Source organism: Pochonia chlamydosporia, chromosome 1 (assembly GCF_001653235.2).
Source record: "Pochonia chlamydosporia 170 chromosome 1, whole genome shotgun sequence".
Classification (NCBI taxonomy): Eukaryota; Fungi; Ascomycota; class Sordariomycetes; order Hypocreales; family Clavicipitaceae; genus Pochonia; species Pochonia chlamydosporia.
The window spans coordinates 295,221-309,024 of NC_035790.1; the positions used below are offsets into that span (position 1 = coordinate 295,221).

The 13,804-nt window shown below is 49.0% G+C and overlaps 6 protein-coding genes across 6 annotated transcripts; 4 read left to right on the plus strand and 2 right to left on the minus strand.

The window, feature by feature from the left end:
• Positions 1 to 175: 175 nt before the first annotated feature.
• On the plus strand, positions 176 to 1,371 carry VFPPC_00035 (hypothetical protein; the record flags this gene model as incomplete). The annotated part of the gene is made up of 2 exons (XM_018280134.1): positions 176 to 758; positions 860 to 1,371. 2 exons carry the CDS (start codon positions 176 to 178, stop codon positions 1,369 to 1,371), a joined length of 1,095 nt encoding a protein of 364 aa, XP_018148040.1.
• Positions 1,372 to 3,546: 2,175 nt separating this feature from the next.
• Positions 3,547 to 4,611, plus strand: VFPPC_00036 (fatty acid hydroxylase superfamily protein; the record flags this gene model as incomplete). Its single annotated transcript, XM_018280135.1, has 1 exon — positions 3,547 to 4,611. One exon carries the CDS (start codon positions 3,547 to 3,549, stop codon positions 4,609 to 4,611), a length of 1,065 nt encoding a protein of 354 aa, XP_018148041.1.
• A 253-nt stretch (positions 4,612 to 4,864) lies between these two features.
• On the minus strand, positions 4,865 to 6,781 carry VFPPC_00037 (C6 transcription factor; the record flags this gene model as incomplete). Its single annotated transcript, XM_018280136.1, has 1 exon — positions 4,865 to 6,781. The coding sequence occupies one exon, from the start codon at positions 6,779 to 6,781 to the stop codon at positions 4,865 to 4,867; it is 1,917 nt and encodes a 638-aa protein (XP_018148042.1).
• Positions 6,782 to 8,870: 2,089 nt separating this feature from the next.
• VFPPC_12679 (GPR1/FUN34/YaaH-class plasma membrane protein) lies at positions 8,871 to 10,031 on the plus strand (the record flags this gene model as incomplete). The annotated part of the gene is made up of 6 exons (XM_018290456.1): positions 8,871 to 9,130; positions 9,191 to 9,291; positions 9,359 to 9,478; positions 9,554 to 9,729; positions 9,787 to 9,882; positions 9,960 to 10,031. The coding sequence occupies 6 exons, from the start codon at positions 8,871 to 8,873 to the stop codon at positions 10,029 to 10,031; spliced, it is 825 nt and encodes a 274-aa protein (XP_018148043.1).
• Positions 10,032 to 10,326: 295 nt separating this feature from the next.
• Positions 10,327 to 11,906, minus strand: VFPPC_00038 (aldehyde dehydrogenase; the record flags this gene model as incomplete). The annotated part of the gene is made up of 3 exons (XM_018280137.1): positions 10,327 to 10,783; positions 10,839 to 11,803; positions 11,883 to 11,906. The coding sequence occupies 3 exons, from the start codon at positions 11,904 to 11,906 to the stop codon at positions 10,327 to 10,329; spliced, it is 1,446 nt and encodes a 481-aa protein (XP_018148044.1).
• Positions 11,907 to 13,260: 1,354 nt separating this feature from the next.
• On the plus strand, positions 13,261 to 13,518 carry VFPPC_15049 (hypothetical protein; the record flags this gene model as incomplete). The annotated part of the gene is made up of 1 exon (XM_018292802.1): positions 13,261 to 13,518. One exon carries the CDS (start codon positions 13,261 to 13,263, stop codon positions 13,516 to 13,518), a length of 258 nt encoding a protein of 85 aa, XP_018148045.1.
• Positions 13,519 to 13,804: the final 286 nt, after the last annotated feature.

Consider the following 13,804-nt stretch of genomic DNA (forward strand, 5'->3'; position numbering starts at 1 on the left):
TTTCCATGATTTGCTCTTTCCTTGTGTTCAGTTATGTGCTTCCACAGCAAGGATACTGCCCCTCAGCTCACACACGCGACTGGCCTCGATGGTCAATGCGTGCATGATCGGTACTGGTGAGCCATTCATACTTCAATGTTGACTTTACATCACACATCACCCAACACAGCGACGAATGTACCAATTTTGTGGAAATTGTTATCAACAGCTAGCCGCCGTTAAGCTCCTCGAATTGTTCTCACTACAGTGCTCTTGGACCACAGTGTACGTCACAGTGTTTGCTTGGTGCGTGCCAACAGCTGGTGAGTTGCGGGGAAATTTCCGATGCACCCTGCTGTCCTGCTGTCCAGATAGATGTCTGCAAATGGCAATTCGGGCAGTCACTGCGTCTCCTCAAACACCGCGGCGATTGAACTGGCCCAGTTGCCATGGCCGTAGTGGGGCAGCACCCCCGTTTCCAGTTTCCAGATGCCGACTCCAGACAAACATTGAATGGCGGTTCCGCAAGGAAGCTTTTCGAAATAGCAATCCCTTGAGAGGTCAGTTGGATGGCCCCATTTCGCCTCCCCTTTCGATGGGGTGTTGCTCCTCACTGTCAGATGTGAAGAGGCGGAGCCTGGTCGACCACCCTGCCGCCGCCACCAAAGATTCAGAGAGCCCATGCAGAATACAGAGTGCTGTGCTGCTCCAAGATGCTGGGAGCGCCGTTGTTGGCCAATGGCCGGAAGCCGACACGACATCTGGAGTCTCTCCCCATTGCCCATTTTAAATACAATTGTCTGAATCAAAGTTTAGTACGGAATGTGCCAAAAGCACCATCGCCACTGGGGGCTTTCCTTTATCCCAATTGTCATACGAGCCAATGAACCACTTTATCTCCTGACATTTACGGAGTACTTCGACGATTCTCTGGAAATCCAGTTGTGCATTGAATTACCCCTCCTTGTCACAGGAGGGATTGACAAGGCTGCCCCTCCCTGGTGCCACCCATCACTCTTCTCTCGACCAGACGCGACCTGGACAGAGGATGACGCGAAGCGGGGTGCTGCTGCTTACCATTTGCCATTCCTGATCCTCCCACTGGCTTCCATGTGGCTCCGGTGTCGCCATCTGGACCCGTGCTCACGTGATAACCGTCACACGGTTGGCCTTGTGGGTCGTCAAAGCTCCCAAGGTTATCAATGTTCCGCGGACTGCCGAGGACTGCCTTTTCGTCTTCATCAATGGTCTGCATGGGTTAAAGATGGCATGGTTGATGACCGATGCCGCTTCGTTTTGACTGCTGCTTGGCAGACTCTGGCCACGATCATGGGTGAATTACTGCACATGCACGCAATGACGAAAAGGTTCCGAGAAATCATCGCCGGATAGCCACCATTGAAACAAAATTCATTCCCGTTGGCATCCCACCCATGCTCAATTACTTGCGAATTCAACAGCTGAAGCACCCAGCCACAAATCTCACCACTGCTACCCTGCACAAGAATATTGAAAACTTGCCCGTTGCTATCATTTGCTTCCACGCATTATTAACAGGATATGGTGACTTTAAACTTGGGGAGAAAAGATGAAAAATAAGGTGGTGCTATTCCAAACTTGTAAATCGGTTAACTTTGCACCACGTTTGGCACCGCCAACATTGACCGGCAATTATTTGATCAAGTCTGAACCCCTGCCTATTGTATACCAACATCACACCAGCCTATACCTACGAAAGTACATCTCTCCTAGCCATTCTAATCTTGTATTGTATCCGAAATTTATCCGTTCACCAGAACGCGTCAAGCCGACCAACACTCAGCGTATCCCATATCCCGAAACTGCTCCGTTCCACGATGTATTTTGGCAGAACTGCTCCATCAGGCTCTGACCGTCCTTTTGAGGCTAAATTCGAGCCAATCTTTTCAACAGGGTTGAGAATGTGATTGGCGTCGCCAATGGAGACCGCTCCTCGAAGTCGCGAATCGTGAGCTATTCCCATAGCCGGCCGAATGAATACGCTTCCTGGCAGATTTGCATTCACAATGGTTATGAATAGCTTAGCAAACACATGTGCAACTTCTGACGCCTCCATCTACAGTGTAGCATGGCCAGAGTCTCGAGGTGAGAACGCCTCTATCTTGATCTTTCTGTCAGACCTAGCGACGGGTACTGCCTAATCGAACGCTGTTGTTGTCAAACGCGGTGCAGATGACCCAGGAACCTTTGCCGGAAGAATTTGTGACGCAACCTACTCTAGATCTATACCAAGGAGCTGCTTGCACGGATTTTGCCATTGGTTACGTTGGCGGCAACCAGACGAATGCATGTTTTCACCAGCGTGTTTCCCGTCTTGCTGTCGACGGCAGTAACCTCGATCAGGCCATTTGCCATCCAGAACGACATGCACGAGCAATCGCAACTTGTCATCAAGGGGTAGCTGGCCACTTGAAACGATTGGCATTATACTTATACTATCAGGCTGCATGCACAGAAGCTACAGGCTGGCGCCTCAGAAAATGCTAACGGAATTGAACATGTCGAAGTCCAATTTGTTGTTCATGATAGTGGATAGGATCATTGCTTCTGCTACCGTAATACTGTTTCTCGGCCGGATAATCTCAGAGAGCTATATACTACTCTGTCAGTCAACAGCAACAGGTTACCTAGATCCTTCTCCATTCAGAGATTGTGAATTGGCCTTCCGTTTCAGACGCGGCATTTCGTGGACTCGGCAGCATATTTTAGGCAAATTTACGGTCCCTAGTTTGTCAGCATGCAGAGACAGAGACGCATATTCGTCGTAAAACGCATTGGCATGTGAAAAGAAGTGTTGGTCTGGCGTGACTTCTACCTGAGTCCGTCGCCGGTACCATGGGCCATGTGAACGTTCTACACTCTGGCATTCGTAGCTACTTGAACTCGGGAATATGCTTGTCCAATCGCATATTTCACTACCATAAGAATGTGTTGACTCTGTTGAGTGTTGAGGTTCTAGCTTGTTCAGCTGTGGGGAGGCAAATCCGGCTCATCGGCCCAACTTCTGTGTCCGCTCTCTTCCTGACGTCACGAATCGGCGGGCACGTTAATTTACGACAGCACCTGTATCATTTGAAAATAGTCTAAAATATCCCGAAATACCGTCTCACGAACGAATCTGTCCGGCTAAACGAGTCGAAAAAAAATGGCATGCTGGAAAGATATAGCAAATTTTGGCTGTGTTCTCGGAGGCAGTGTCCAAAAGTGGCAAGAAAAGACAAGGTTATGACAACACCAAGTCTAAATCCGTGTTGATTAATGTGTGGGGAAGTCCCACAAACAACAGAAACGGCACGTAAATGATCGGTGTTATTCCGTAGCCGTACGAGGAACTATGGTCATATCTGTTACTCGTGGCTAACTTATAACTGGGTTGTGGTGCAGCTGTCCAAGCAAGCAAAATGCCCGTCCAGCAAATACAGATATCCGCATTGTTCATGTGCGGTGTGTCAACTTATAACTAAGATTGCTAGGCACGGTCGTTTCCTTCGCATCTCCTCTTGACGTGGTGGGCTATACAAGAGCATCATGTCCGCCGGCCCGAACCCAAAGGACTCTATGAAGTCAACTTGGCGATTTGCCAACAGAGACACATGGAACTTAAGCCACTGGATACTCGAACTCCTCGATGGACATCCGGTCGCCTTGAATAAGCCGGTACCCAAGCACGCAAAAACAGATAAAATCCCATATCTGTCACAATGGTCACAGCATCTTTGGGTGTTGTTCCATGCTGTCACGCCACTGCTTATCCACCAGGCTATTCTGAGTTTTACGGGATTGCAAAGTCTGAATTATATGCTCATGTTTGCGTTTTACTTCAACGCCTTCAATATCATCCTCATCCGAGAAGTCCACACAATTCGACGAATGGGTCATAAATGGGGCTTCCTCGACGGGGATGTCCATGACCGCGATGGAATTCCAGATGTGGGAGTGACAAAGGTCCTCTTGTCTGCTCTCAAAGGCACCGGTGGCAGAGTTGCGATGGCGATATACTTCTCATACAATAAGGAAACACAGCCCATTGATGTGCTTTCTGATTGGCACTGGTGGGCATGGCTTGTTCTCGAAATCGGCCTCTACGGTGTTATCCTGGACTTTTGGTTCTACTGGTACCATCGGCTGATGCATGATGTGTCCTTCCTTTGGAAGTATCATCGTACTCACCATTTGACAAAACATCCCAATCCACTTATGACGGCTTTTGCAGACGAGGAGCAGGAGTTCTTCGATCTTGTGGGCATTCCTTTCATGACATATATGAGCCTTCGGGCTATGGGGCTCCCGCTGGGCTTCTATGAATGGTGGCTCTGCCATCAGTACATTGCTTTTATTGAAGTTGCTGGTCATTCCGGACTGCGGCTTCACGGAGCGGGGCTATCAACGTTCCATCCTATTCTACGATATTTCAATGCGGAAATTGTCCTGGAAGACCACGACTTACACCATCGCAAGGGCTGGCGTAAGAGCCACAACTATGGCAAACAAACAAGGCTCTGGGACCGTGTCTTTGGCACGTGTATCGATCGAATCGAATCAGCACCGGAAAACGTGGACTATGACAACCCAGCGCATGTACCTCTGCTGTGAAAGTTGCAGGGGCAGGGTTTACGTACAGAAAGTGCCTGGGAGCTGCCAACGCGGCAATGCAAGACGAATATGTTCCTGTCATGATGGTATGATACCTAGCATTGAGAGACTATTTTTGTTACTTCTCCAGCGAAATTGAGAGACTGTGTAATACATAACTTTGCGCTGGAATGTGATATCTTGCGGTTCGTGGAACTCCAGAAGGTAGTGAGATAGCTGATGGGCGACACACTCTCGCCAGATTGTTGCAATTCTACTCCAGCCCCAAGTAGCCACCAGAAGTGTCTATCAAAGCGTACAAAGAGACAAGGTCATCTTGAGACTCCAGGTTGACAATGTCCGCGTCTCCCAGAATGTTGCTGCCGTCGAAAATATTTGAGGAGTCCATATTAACAGTAGCAGACGTGTCCTCATCCGCCTTCGGTATTGTAGCGGGCGTAGAACTTGGAGACAAGGGTTGGATCGACTGGGTCGTATTAGACGCGGCCTTTGTGTCGTCTTCGTTCGCGGGCGACACGTCATCCCAGCTTGTATCAGCTGCATCATTGGATCCAAACGCCTTATCAATCAAACTTATGTTGTCGTTGGTCGCATTTGCCGTTTCCATCGTTTGGTAATCTTGTAATGAAGGGTTCAACACGAGTTCATTTCCAGGAGGCGTATAATGTAGCTGGCCGAAAAGACTGCTGATCAACTGCCCTTCAATATCCATAGTGGCGGCGTGCCGCTTTTCTGAATAGGCTTGACAAGCTTCATGGAGTAGTTGAATGATGGTACAATTTCTAGATGCAATTGCATCCCTTGAAAACCTCTGCAATAGGCTGCGTGCCGTGAACATAAACTTGTCGAGGGGGAATATTTGGTTCATATCACCAAAATGGGCGAGACCGATGACCAAGGCAGAATGCACCACGCAGCTCATGCTGAATGGCAACCGTGTAGGAGTATCCCATGCATCAATGAGCGGTTCGAGTAGTGCGAGAGTCCGAATCGCAGAATTTACGCACGCATGTGCGAGCACTCGAGACGACTCTGCTGGGGTCCAAGAGTCTGAAGCGTTCTGTAGTCCTGAAGCAGCTTGTCGAGCATGTGCTGTTACTCGTTCTGATAGAAAGGGCCTAGTGAGGAGCATGACCGTCCAGTGAAATACGATTTTGATATGAGTCAGGCCAATATTGGGGATACTGCTTCCCTCGATCTGGTCACCGGGCTCAACATTGTCCGTCGCCAGACCTCGAGTGAAAATTGCTGCCCATTCGCGCTGACGCGATGCGACCCTGTTCAAGGTAATGGCTGAGATCTGTCTCTGTTCGTAGACGTTTGTCAAGACGTCTTCCATGATGGACAGCAGATCACTGCAAGCGGAGTAATCGTCTGCCGATCTGGTATTTCGCGTCTCTTTTGTCGCCGGCGGGCGGCCAAGCATGGCGCTAGATAGAATGTCCAGGCTTCGAAGGGACTTCCATATACGCTCTCTGTGTCTGAACTCGTCGGCCGTGAAGCGCATTGATACGGGTTTTAGGTGCAAACCGAGGGCGTATGCCGCGCGAACAGCGAATCCAAGATGCATAAAGGCAGCATTCCGTCGAGACGATGCCAACAAGTACATGGTGATGAGAAGATAGGCCTCTACAGCAAGCGTGCTCGGATCCTCCATGAGATATCTCGCCGCAAGATAACGACCATAGTTGAAGCATGACTCTGCGACCTCCCCAAGATCCTTTGGCGAAGATTGCGCGCCGATGGCGAGGATGAGGTAGACGACGGGTTTGGCAAGAGGAAGGGCTACTGCGCTCCTTCCAACAGCCTGTGGAACTTGGTCCAATAACACAGACTTGTCGAACAGGTCGAGAATACCATTTGTACAGAGGTAATATTGACTGGCGAAATGTTTGGCTTCATCTTGGGTGAAAGTTGGGGCGGCGTTTTGGTCTGAGCCAGCATCGAGCCATGCGGGAGCACCCTCTGGTGATGCCTCTACCATACATGGTCGCAACGGATCATCTACAAATGGACAAGGCCCTTGAGTCTCTCGAACCAATCTCCGAATAGATTGCAGAAATGATGGGTTGGCCGAGTCTCCCAAATACATGAACCGACCCTTCTTGTCCAAGATCAGGCGTGACTGATCCAACGGCGTTGCTGCAGGGGACGTGTTGTCAATGTCCATGTTGAGAGATGGCGGCTCAACCGAAGATCGGCCTCTTGAGCTTGAGACGGAACCACCTCGCTGTCTGGTAGGATTCACCTTGGCTCCTCGTGCGCCATGTTCTGTCTCATATCGACAGTCGTTGTGGACTCGGCGTTCGGTACATCGGCCACAGGGCTGCCGGCCGTCGCAGCGCTCCTTGCGCCTCTTGCACCTGAAAGAAGTGAGTCAAGTGAGTCAAGTTATGAGAAAGGAGTCAAATTACATGTCGCACGCTCGACTGCATCTTTTGCGCGAAGCGAGTTGCTCATGACGCTGTTGAGACCTCATGGTGTCGCAACCCCGGACAGGAAGTCTATATGGCGAGTGTCAGCAAAGAGGGAGGGAGGTTTATCTCTTGTCTTGCAGCGAGAGAAGATGTCATGCGCCTGAGAATGGAAGATAATTATGCACGGCAGCGACAGGGACTCGGCGCGTTGTGTTGAATCGAATCTCAGAACCCGTGTAAGTATGGCGCTCAGCGCCGTAACTTACGCCTCAGCACCGGAGGCACCGCAGATCATCGCCCGATGAGCGTCAAATCTAATGTCGAGGCTGGAAAACGACGTCGATGGATGTTATAGTCATGAATTCATAACTTCATAGCAATTACCAGGCAAAGGCGCGAATGTAGCATGTGTATGGAGCAAAATTATCATTATCCTCTGGAGAGGATTCGGAGAAGGTTTGGGATTAACAACCATCTTCCTTGTGGCCGGGGTCGGCGGACATGATGACAGGGTTTTAGGATGCATGCAGGCACACACACACACAAACGACTCCTAGCGAAATGGTGGGCTTCTCTCTTGCTAACAAATGAGGCGTCATCAAAAATCTACCCGTCGCTGTTGGTTCCGCTGACCCCTCGCGTGGAGAGCGACATGGAAGCCAAGCAAGAACAGGTGTGTTGGAAGCCATACGTTCATGCGGAATGCCTCACCTGCTTTGTAGTTTCTTTGTCAGCTTGAACCCAAACTCAGAGTACTTCGGACTTGAGTCGGGCATCTCGCGGTAGTAGCACTGTTGTTGGTTCTCGCTACCTGGGGATCTTCGTTATGCGAGTCAGAGAACTCTTCTCAAGTTCACTTTCAAACAAACAGAAGCTTCATATATTAAGTATCGACCCATGACCCTCGTGAAGCTTGAATCAGACCTCAGTACAGTACTGGGTATGTGCCCTCACGGCGAAGCTACGGCCACCGCCATGACTTCCGACGACTGCCGATGCAGCTTCCGAAACTTCAAAAACAGGCCAACAGCTTCCGATGTGGCTGACCTTGGCTGAAGTGGCACGCGCATACAGGGATCATTGGAGACACCAGCGTCCTTTAGTGGGTATTTGCGTCTCCTTGTGGAAAAGTCAAATATCATCACCACTATATCTGATCCACCCCCACAACATTGACACCTTTGGCCCTGTCAATGGATTCAGGTTGCCGGTAACTAGAATCCCATCCCGGATTCAGGAGACTATCAAAATCGTCATATCTTGGGGAAGTGGGCCGGTAACAATCTCGATTCTGTCAAGCTCATCTTGTCAAGTGCCTTGCTCTGAGACGCAACTACCTGCCCTCATATCCCGATGTAGTATCACTGAGTGGTAGCTTGAACTGAAGATCCGGAACATCGTCTTTGGCTGAAATGAGACTCTTTCGTGTGCAAGAGTGTACCATAGTATTCTTCCGACGTAAGATGATTGGCCATGTCATATTTGATTGCAACATCCTTTTTCGTAATTTTGGGCAATTTAACAGAGGATTTTGCACTTGTCCTACTGCTCACTTCGGAACTTCAGCACAGGAAGATTTTTTGAAATTTGTTACACACTTCAAAGAGAAGAGACAGCTAACAAAGGGCTAATCTCTTGCCAACTTCCGACTTTCAAGATGGCTTCCGAGGTTTGTCAATAGTTTTCAAGTATAAGAAAGGAACCGTAGCAGATAGCTTGCCTTGCATCTTCACAAATAACTTTGTACTGTCAACTTTTTGTTTACTTCACCTGAAAACTCGACAAATTTGTTGACCATTGGCTCTATTGAGACTCTTACCTTGTATCATGTGTGATAGCGATATGAAGGGTGACAATTTGACACGCGAAGAGCCTCGGGACGCCACTCTTGAGAGACTCCGTAGCTCCAGCACGGTCATGATGTCCCCAGACCTCTTCGAAAGACTATATCTACAGCCGATGAATCATGTGAAAGGTGATTTACGGAAAACATTTGGCAATCCTACTCCTCTAGGGCTGTTGGGTTTTGTACTCGGACTTACACCTCTGGCATGCTCATTCATCGGTTGGCGTGGTGCTGGCGGTCTTGGTGCTGCCAACATGTAGGCTTCAATTTACAATGCTAAGTGAAATTATCTTCCTTGGGCTAATAAATCCTTCAGTGGCGTGTTCTACTTCATTGGTGGTCCGTGTTTGATCATCTCCGGCGTGCTCGAATTCTTTCTGGGCAACTCGTTTCCGTTTGCAGTTTTCACGACATATGGTATGGTGCAACATCTTGCTACTAGTTTTCTGACCTAAAGTACCAAAATTGCTAATGCAGTACCTAGGATGCGTTTTTCTAGCGCTCGCATCAAGTCTTCACCCATTCTATAACTCCGCTGGCGCATACGACCCTGACGGAAACTTCGCAAAGGGACTACAGACACCCGAATTCAATGCAACTTTCGGTAGGTAGCGATGTGTTGATACATGATGTATATTAGCTACCAAATTTCGGTTCTTGCTAATATGGTACTTGACAGCCTACTTTCCGATCAGTATAGCTTGCATGAATTTGTTCTTCCTGGTTTGTGCCACCAAGGTCAACATTGTTTTTATGCTGGTATTTGCCGGCTCGGGACTTGGCTTCACGCTTTTGTCTGGTGCTCTGTGGGCTCTTGCGGAGGGAGCAGCCGATAGCGGTGCAAAGTTATTAGTAGTATGTGGTACTCAACTCCAGAGCATGTTTCCACAACCGGCACTAATCTTACCTTAGGGCGCGGGTTCCGCGTGGTTCTTCACGGCGATTATGGGCTGGTATCTGCTCCTGTCGCAGCTTCTTGGAGTGATGGGGTTTGACATCCAGCTCCCGGTTGGTGACCTGAGTTGGTTTTGGACGAAAAAGGCTGTAAAGCATGACGATAGGGTCTGATACGGCTAACCTGTTAGACCTCGTCTCATGCCAACGCCACTATCCCGAGAGTCCTCGAGTTAACACTGAGAAGAGACAAGGCCATTTGATGCTATGAGTGCAGGAAATGTGGTTTGAAGGCCGGGGTTAGAGCTCATCTTTTGAACACTATATGTAGTTTAAACAGTCTTTGCAAGGCAATGCTGTTTCGAAACATTGGGGTATAGCTCCGTCAACTATCACATTTGTGACCTTCTAGTTAGACAGTGTCACTAGTGATCATGTCTTTGAGTAATGCATGAAAATAAAACGCCACCACATTTGAACAGAGATGTTTATTACGCATAGTTTCTCAAACTAAGGCACGGAAGTGGTCTGCGCAAGCCTCCAACATGCTTCCCGAATTTACTCAAACACCTTCTTCCAAACCCACAAGCTTCGGGTGTTGGTGAAGTTCTTGAGGCCGTTCATGCCCCATTCCATACCAATACCGCTCTCCTTGTGTCCTCCAAACGGAACATTGGGGGCCACGTCAAAGTGAGAATTGACCCATACACTACCTGCACTCAATTGACGAGCCATTCTCTCGGCTCGTGCTAAATCTTTGCTCCATACAGACGCCCCAAGCCCGGTTGGGAGGGCATTGGCTCGCTGAAGCACATCTTGCTCCGAGGACCACTTCAGAATTGGGACGATGGGGCCAAATGGCTCTTCAGTAACGATGCTGGAATCATCTGGCGGGTTGTCGACAATCGCAGGTTCGATGAAATAGCCCTTTGAGCCCTCCCGAACCTTGCCAGGGAGAGCCACATTGTAGCCGCGAGCGTCTACGTCGGAATACATTTGCTTGACTAGCTGAAACCTGCAAGATGTGAGCAATTTGAAAGCGGTTGTGTATCCGTAGATCATTTACATACTGCATGTTGTTCTGGATCGGACCAACAACTACGTCGGGCTCAAAGCCCTCACCTGTCTTAATGTTGTTCTTTGTAAAGTCGACCATTGCCTCTTTGAAAGCATCGTAGATTTTTTCGTGTATGTAGAGTCGCTTGATGCACATGCAGATCTGGCCCGAGTTGATGAATGCGAGGGTCGCGATCTTGGGCATACATTTGGAAATGTCAACGTCTTCGCACACGATGGCTGCGTCATTGCCGCCTAGTTCCAAGACACAACGCTTCAGAGTTTTGGCGCAACTGGCTGCCACCCTTTTGCCAGTCGGAATAGATCCAGTGAATGAAATCATGTCGATGCCTGGGTGCTCTGACATCCGGGGACCGAGATTGTCGTCGCCGCTCAAGACCTGGAACACGCCTGGTGGGAAGATGGACATGCCGATTTCGCCGAGTTTAAGGTCACAGTATGGAGTAAACGGGGAGGGTTTCATGATGATTGTGTTGCCTGTCATGAGAGCTGGTCCAACTTTGCCTAAGCCGAGCAAGACAGGCCAGTTCCAAGGGATAATGGCTCCGCAAACTCCGATCGGGGGATGAGTTTCATAGACAACCTTTTCATCATCTTCCTGAAGAACTTCATCCTTTACTTGCATAGTGGCAAAAGTGCGAAGCCACTGTATCGCCATGGTCAACTCGGTGCTTGACAAGCCAATTGGTTTGCCTTGTTCCATGGTCAAGAGTTTTTCGACATGCTCACGCTGCTTTTCGACAGCGTCGGCAAACGCGAGCATAAGCTTGGAGCGCTCTGAGAAGGTGGTTTGCGACCACGATTTAAATGCTTCCTTTGCATGTTTAACTGCTTCATTGAGATCGTCTTGCGATGCTACGGGCACTTCAAATAGAGCTTCGCCAGTGGCAGGGTTGATTGAGTGCTTAGTGGAAGCCGTTGCGACGAATTTATTGTTGATAACGTTGCCGGGATAGGTCTACGCGACGACACAGTGAGTATACAAGCTATTCGAGTGTATAGCATCCGATTGTCTTGAGCTTTCAATGCCAACATACCTCAATGTTCAGTTCGGTCGCCATGGTGTTGATGAGACAGCGCAACCTTGATGGTAGATAATGGTAACAGAAGAGGCCTGAATCTCGCTCAGGTGTTTGTAGAGTGTCAATACGGGAATTTAGTTTGTATCAAGATTCCAGAATCTAGGCTACCAGACTATTGATATTTAATTCCTGAATTCTGAGGCTTGGGCATTGACACACGCCAGACTTGGCCAGAGCTCCGCCACGTAGCCAGGGCCATGTCGTGAGACCCGAGATGTTTAGTGCCTCTTTGTTTCTTCCGGGTGAACTCCCAATTCTTCTCAGGGAACCCCGCAATCCAGATAGATGTCATCGGACATTCATTTAGTTAGTTGCGGGGGAGGGGATGCGTTTGCTGATGGCCCATGGAGCCGGCGAGGTGGGAATGGCACAGCGGAAGCTAGTCCATCATCACGGCAAACATGATCGGGAAGAGTCAAGTCTGATCTACTGATGGGGACGCCGCTTTGGAGCTAGTTTGTGCAACTGCTCACTAACAGGTCCTTTAATGGCTCGGCGCCCGGATGGCTTACGGTAGATTGCACATTTGAGACAGACAAGGCATTTGAACAGTTGAGTAGTTGAGCAGATGTATTGATTCAACTTTCCAGACTTCTCTGCCGACAAGGGCCGTTAAAATAAACCGCGTCAACAATGGCAGCAACACAGGCCAGGCCATTCACGGCGTTGCTTGCATATTTCGGAGGAGAAATCTTGAGAATGAATTCTGGAAACACCCATAGGAGCTCCACCTCTAGAAACAGTGCGGGATGCCACCAGTTGTAGTGCAAGATGAAGCCGCGGAGTCGGGTGTTGATTTGGCTTGTTGTCTGATGTCCTGCTGTTGACGGTCGCACTCAAAGCAACAAGGCAGATGCAGCATTCGCAACAGGCTGCACCGAGATGAATGGGAACTTCTAAAGCGGGGTAAAAAAGACAAGAAATAGGAAAAAAATGAGAAAAATGAAAAGAAAGAAGGAAAGCTTATGAATTGGTGGATGTATTTAAAGCTGCTGCGAAGAGGATTTCATTCAGTGAGAAGCAACACACAATTACTCATTCAACACGAAGCCTGGTTGGGTGGGCACGAGCCGGACTACTTTGTTGTAAGCCAAAGGTTCACACGGCCTCTGTGGATGGGAGTAATAGTAAGACGGAGCAGGCGATTGATGATGAGTCGCAACATGTTACCCGAAAGGAAAGGGTCCAGTCTGGCCTGGTCATGAGCTAGGAATATTCCATACTAGCGCTCATCAAGCATCAGCCCTTATGGATGGAGCCTCAGGTATTCAGCAAGTTGCTCAAACATTTGTCTAGACTGGCTCTTTGCATAAATTTCGACTTGACCCTTTACATGACTTCTAGATTCAAATTTGAAGCTGTATCTCCTTCTTTTCTTCTTGTTCACTTCGCAAGTCGCCGTGGAATAGCGAAACAATACACGTCACTGCCCTGCTCAAATGGCAGTTGTTGGAAAGTTGGCTCGGTTTGTGCCAAGAGGGCCACTGGTTTGGAATCGCACCCCATTGACATCACTATGCGGCTTCCCGATCATTCAACAGGAATGGCTGAGTTTGGGTCATTCAAGAAATATACCGTCAAAATCGCCTAGAAGTTTTTGCACCACACGCCCGCTCCTCTCTGTCGACCGAGAAGCTTCCGAGCGAGAAGCCAAGCCTCAAAACATACAGAACAACAACAAAAACAATGACAACAACCCAGAATTGCCAGCCTTCTCTCTGGAAGGCCTTGGTATCAGCAGAAACATGAAGCTGGTCATTATTGGCATCCTTTGTGTGTTTGGTACAATGGAAACTTGGATGTACTGTAAATGGATTTGGCGCTGGTGGAAGGGCGAGGCAAACGGGGACCAAGCGGCCAAATCGGCCTCGTCTTGA